The sequence below is a fragment of the Lolium perenne genome, chromosome 6 (assembly GCF_019359855.2).
Source record: "Lolium perenne isolate Kyuss_39 chromosome 6, Kyuss_2.0, whole genome shotgun sequence".
Taxonomy (NCBI): Eukaryota; Viridiplantae; Streptophyta; class Magnoliopsida; order Poales; family Poaceae; genus Lolium; species Lolium perenne.
In genome coordinates, this window is record NC_067249.2 from 263,507,393 (window position 1) to 263,513,546 (window position 6,154).

General features: G+C 47.2%; 1 protein-coding gene across 1 annotated transcript; it reads left to right on the plus strand.

Annotated features, from left to right (window-relative positions):
* Window positions 1-1,135: 1,135 nt before the first annotated feature.
* Window positions 1,136-5,935, plus strand: LOC127305430 (kinesin-like protein KIN-10A). The gene is made up of 6 exons (XM_051335847.2): window positions 1,136-1,888; window positions 2,661-2,816; window positions 2,907-3,014; window positions 3,388-3,498; window positions 3,594-5,057; window positions 5,425-5,935. Exons 1-6 carry the CDS (start codon window positions 1,241-1,243, stop codon window positions 5,704-5,706), a joined length of 2,769 nt encoding a protein of 922 aa, XP_051191807.1. The 5' UTR covers window positions 1,136-1,240; the 3' UTR covers window positions 5,707-5,935.
* The last annotated feature ends 219 nt before the right edge of the window (window positions 5,936-6,154 follow it).

Consider the following 6,154-nt stretch of genomic DNA (forward strand, 5'->3'; position numbering starts at 1 on the left):
TTGGCACCCGCAACTGTCATTTGACGCCAAGTCGATGTCACCCCTTCCTTCACCTTAGGGTGCCGCATCAGCGTTCGAAACACGAGAGAAGGGGAGCGGTTGGAACCTATCGCCACCTGCAGCTTCGTGCACCTCGAGTGGCAGCAAGGATAAGGAAGGCAAGAGCGGGGTCGTGGCGCACAAAAACCATAGCCGCTCATTAGTCTTTGTTGAGAGGACGTTTTAATAGGTGCAAAGTGTAAATAAAATTAATTTCGAAGTTATATGACATAATAAAATCAGCTTGTGGAGATGGTGCAAGCACACCACTAAACAGAATACACGAGATTCCTTACTCACGGCAGTCCAATCACATATACTCCCTTGGTTCACAAATATAAGTATATAACATGTTTTAGACATTTCGAAGTGAACTAGATATGCACCGTAACGAGTGAATCTACACACTAAAAATAAACTAGGTACTCTACCAAAACATTTGAAAGTAGTAAAAACTAAAACATCATATAGTACTGAGCGGATGGAGTACATATGTATGATGCTTGGAGATGATAATAACTAAAGAGGTTATACTAACTTGTTGGCTCATCCAGCTACTAGACTGATAGTAATTTAAAAAATAATCAAAACTATAACTTGAGTAGGTATGATATTCCTCCACAATTAAACAGGATGATGATAACTTGGAGATTTACTAATAGTATAAAACATCCCTCATTAATTGTGCCACTAGACGAATTACAGTAGTACACGGGATGTACTGTAGGAAGTTCATTCATATTCTCAATATTTTGCATATGTTAAGCTGAGCGAACAAATTGCCAATCCAAAATTATGATTCTCGTATGTAGCATTATATTTCCTTGGCAACGCACAGACATAGCAACAAAATAAAATACGAGTACTCCTGAGTTTTTTTATAAAAAAAATCCATAAGTTCAAATTTGTCCCAGTCTCTCCTCGTATTCGCATCCACCGAAAATCTCGTGATGTCCGGCGCCTCCTCCACTCAACGGCCCAGCTCCCGTCGCCGTCCACCTTCAAAACAAAGCACGCAGCCTCCCGTTGCCGTTGCAGCACCAACCCAACCCAACCCAACGGCTACTCTCCCATTTCAAACCCCCCTCCCTCCCCCAATCACGCCCATTTCCACAAGCCGACTCTCCAGATCCGGCGATTCATCCCGACCAGCCGCCTCCCGGAACCCTAAACCGCCCCGATTCAGGCCACCCGCCGCCCGATGGCACCGCCGCACCCCACGCCCTCGCCCCGCCCCGGCGCGCCGCCGGTGACGCCGCACGCGGGGGCATCATCCACCCCGTTCCGCACGCCCACCTCCAAGCACCGCCTCCACTTCCCCTCCGCCACGCCTCGCGGCGCCGCGGGCGCCGCCACGGAGCACCCGGTCGAGGTGATCGGCCGCGTGCGCAACCTGCCGCCCTCCTCCGCCGCAGGCCCGTCCGCCCTCGAGACACCCTCGTCCACCACCCTGCGCGTGCGCGGGGACGCGGGGGGCCACCGCGACTTCAGCCTGGACGGCGTGTCCGTCTCCGACGACGAAACCCTCGAATCCTTCTACGCGCGCTTCGTGCGGGCCCGGATCCAGGGCGTGCGCGCGGGCGCCAAGTGCACCGTCATGGTCTACGGGCCCACGGGGTCCGGCAAGAGCCACACCATGTTCGGCTGCGCGCGCCAGCCCGGCATCGTCTACCGCGCGCTCCGGGACATACTCGGCGGCGGGGGCGGCGTCTCTGGTGGTGAGGAGGATGAGGCCGGGTTCGGGGTCGGGCTGTTTGTGCAGGTCGCCGTGCTCGAGATTTACAACGAGGAGATCTATGACTTGCTCGTGGGGACCGGGGCGCCCAACACTCGAGGGAACACGCCAAAGGTGATTTCCTTACAGATATACTGCTGCTTAATTCTCACGCGCTGTTATTGATTGAACTGATCGATGCTGCTACTAATTATAGCTGTAGCTGCAGAACTGAGTTGTTTTTATGGCCGGGAAGTAGCATGCTTTGCCTTGGGTTAAATTATGTTCCATCTGTCAGATCTGTTGGTTCAATGTTTAGATCATCAATTACTGCTCCGACATTTATCTGCAACTGAATGCTGTTATAACTATGTGGTTGCACAAGTGATTGGTTGTTATACGAGGATTACTACTAGAGAAGATCCTGTTGTGATAATTGTAGATCATTAGCTAACTGTTGGGATTTATCTGCCACTTGTGTATTAGCTAACTGTAAATGTGTGTTATAGTAAATTGTTTGGCAGTTCTGTATGTGTGCTAGTATATTAGATGGCTAATCTGACATTCGAAATTTACAACTTGTGATATTAAGTGTGAGGTAAGCCTCACAGTATTTAATATTGCTCATTGTTATAGCCTGTGAATTGTTTTGTGCGGGTGTATTAGCTTAGATGACTAACCTGAACCCACTGTAACAAGTTGAAATAACTACTGCTTCAACTGTCACCAACCCAAAACAAGTCGTTATCTGGTACTTAGACTGTCATTGTCGTGTTATGTACGGATAGCTGGATACTGTGGTAGCCGCACAGAGATTTTCAGAAAGCTGACAAAAGATGTCAATGTGAATTTGTGACTTAATGTTATCCATCCATTTTCTTAAAGTTTCTCAATACATTGTCTACAGGTGAGGCTAGAAGTAATGGGGAAGAAAGCCAAGAATGCAACTTACATATCTGGAAATGAAGCTGGGAAGATATCAAGGGAAGTTGCTAAAGTAGAAAAGCGGCGCACTGTCAAGAGCACGCTATGTAATGAAAGAAGTTCGCGAAGTCACTGCATGGTGGGTTGTAATGAGCTATTAGCACCTCTAACCTTGATGTTCTTGAGAGATCGAACTGTTCATTAACTTTGCTTTGTGTCACTTCTGTAGATAATCTTGGATGTCCCGTCGGTGGGAGGAAGATTGATGCTGGTGGATATGGCTGGCTCTGAGAACATAGAAGCTGCAGGCCAGACTGGATTTGAAGCGAAAATGCAGGTGTGTGATGTTAAAATCTGTAATTTCAGTAACATCCAATATATTTCAGTTGCCTTTTTGCGAAATGATGCATGTTTAATCACTTGCAATGCAGCAACTAATATATTGCCAATTATCTGCATCTTGCAATGCAGCAACTATTTTCGAGTTTCCTCATGATACAGTTCTGTTTTCTTTTTTGAAATAAGATAAGATGACAAAGTTCTCCATGCTGACATAGCCATATGAATTGTAGCATGATAATCCCATAATTAACCAAGGATTGTACTTTCACCACTACTCTCTTTCTCTGCAAGACGATGTACAGAGTTGTAGTTTAATTAATCACCTTGTTTTGCACATCTGGTCTATAACATATGTTACTGTTCCACAGACGGCAAAGATCAATCAAGGAAACACAGCTTTGAAACGAGTGGTTGAGTCTATAGCCAATGGTGATTCACATGTTCCATTTCGCGATAGCAAGCTCACGATGCTGTTACAGGTACAAAGCACTGAAGAACCACATTTCCTAATACCACATTTCTCTTTGTGTTTTCCTGGATAATTCTAAATCTGTGTTTCTTCATGGATTTTCAGGATTCATTTGAGGATGACAAATCAAAGATTCTGATGATTCTGTGTGCGAGTCCTGACCCAAAGGAATTGCACAAGACAGTTTCTACATTGGAGTATGGTGCTAAAGCAAAATGCATTATCCGTGCTGCTCATGCATCAACACCAAGGGACAAAATGAACACTGAAGAGTCATCTGCAATGCTCAATTCAAGGATTGAGGCAATGAACCAGTTCATATACAAGCTCCAGAAGGAGAACAAGCAAAGAGAGAAAGAGCGCAATGAGGCCCAGGCTGTTCTTCGACAAAAGGAAGAGGAGCTAGCACAAGTAAGGGCAAAGCTCCGGGTGGTAGAAGGGCAGGGTGCAGCTGCAAAGGAGGAAGAGATAAACTTGAAGGTCACTGAGAAGACCAAGGTCCTGAAGACCGAGCTCCAGATGATGGAAGAGAAAATGCTTCGGCAGCAGCAAGAGCTCCTTGCTTTGAAGCAAAGGCTGCAGGAGGTTGAGAGCGAAAAGGCGCACGCTCGTCAGCCGTTACAGCAGGATGTCATCGGAGGTAGATTGTTGGCACGATTATCTGAGATGTCTGCAGGAGGAGATCCATCCATGTCAATGGCGATGTCGATGTCCATGGATCTGGATGCGGGAGATCAGCCAAACATTTTGGATGTGAAGGTGATAAAGGAGGACACTCGCCAGCAGGGCCAGATATGGAACCAGACATCCACAGCAGGCTCTTGCACCAGTGCCGTGCAGCAAGAAGATGTTGTCAGACTGTCTGGATTCCCAGAAAAGGCCGTCCTGAGCACTGTGTATGAGGAGGGAGATGAAGAAGGTGAAGAGAAGGGCAATGGTGCTGAAGAGGAAGTGTGCAAGGAAGTTGTGGAAGAGGAGAGCTACAAAATTGACAGAATGGAACAGCCTCTTGCAGAACCAGATAGGACTAACCGTATTCAGAACATCTTCAGGCTCTGTGGGAACTACCGTGAGCTTGTCAAGAAGCAGAACGCTGAGTCACCGGTGAAGCAGCAGGTGTTTGGAGACGAGAACAAGCAGCTGGGACAGCAATTGCTTGAAGATGAGAACAATCAGCCAGCAAAACAATTGTTCGGTGATGAGAACAAGGACCCATCAGCATGGGCAGCAATAGAAACCCCCATGTGTGATGTCAAAGTTGCTGATAGCCCAGTATCATCGCAACTATCACCGATCGTTTGCCAAGTCGTGGACGAGGCCGGCTTGACAGTGCCAGAAGAGCTGAAGTCATGCACCACACCTGAAGGTAATGATCAGAGCAGGCAGAAGGAGCGAGATGGCCTGCTGGAAGTGTACATCAAATGGGAGTCCGGCAATCTTATCAAGGGGCTGAAACTTCTGCCGACAGCTTGCCTTTCAGACCTGAGGAAGCTCATAGAGGCTCACTTCGAAGAAGCCAGCAACAAGCAGCAGCACCACCACCACCAATTCACTTTCCTTCTCCTTGGGGTATGTCATTCAGCTCTTTCCATTTCATGCTTTCAGCCAATTGTTCTCTGTTGCCTGTTACTCCTGGCATTGTCGTTTGTCAGTTACAGTATCTTCTTGTCTTGGAAAAGAGGAACTTGTTAATGATATATTGATATGCTTTGACCACCCAATTGATCTCTGACTCTGTTACATATTACTGCTGGCATTGTCATTGTCTTTTGTCAGTTACACAATATCTTGTCTTGGAAAAGCAGAACTTGTTATTCAAATGAGGCTCGTTATGGCAAATTGCAAATAAAACGTCCATTCATAATTCCATATACATCAAGAGAAATCTCATTGACGATAGTGAAAATGTGGGGGAAACTCGTGTTGTTCTATGCAGGATCCTTCTGGTGCTCCAGTGTCGAGAGAGAACGAGTCGACGGTGCAGATAAGCAGGCTGCCCAACTGGAATAACCAGACCAACAGCTACCTCGCCTGCCTGCGCGCCGTGAAGAAGCCAGCGGCAGATCAGCTCCACCAGATACCGTTCAGCCCACTGGAAAGCAAGCTCAACTCTGCTCTGAACGACGTGCAGCAGCAGCAGCAGCGTGCCTCTGGCGCCCTCTCTCCTAAGGTCGTCGGCCAGATGAGCCCCAGCTTCATCCGTGAGCTCAGAGCTTGAGCTCCTTCAGCAGATTCTTGTTAGATTGTTTTGTTGGTTACCTGCCCCGGTCACCTGTGTGGTGACGAAGATGTATCTCCTATCTATTTCTGTATTATGTGGTCTATGTAAAATTGCTAACCGGTGTAGTTGATACTCGTTTTGTAACGATGTTGCATTACACGAGTGGCTGGACGTCCCAAACAAGAAGATGGTAATGATCGGTCGCTGTTTCTTGAACAGCATGCAAGTTTCCTGTCTAAACTTACATGGCGACCGGGAATGTCAAAATCATAAAATTAAAATAAGGTATGCAGTGGTGTGCAAGAAAATTACGGACGTATGAGTAGGTTCGGCAGAGTTGACAACAAAGAACCAAGAAACGTGCACTGCCGCGAGATACAGCGATGAGGGACTTGGAGGACAAACCACTTTGCTGACACCTTAGACACTCTACCAATATCTGTTG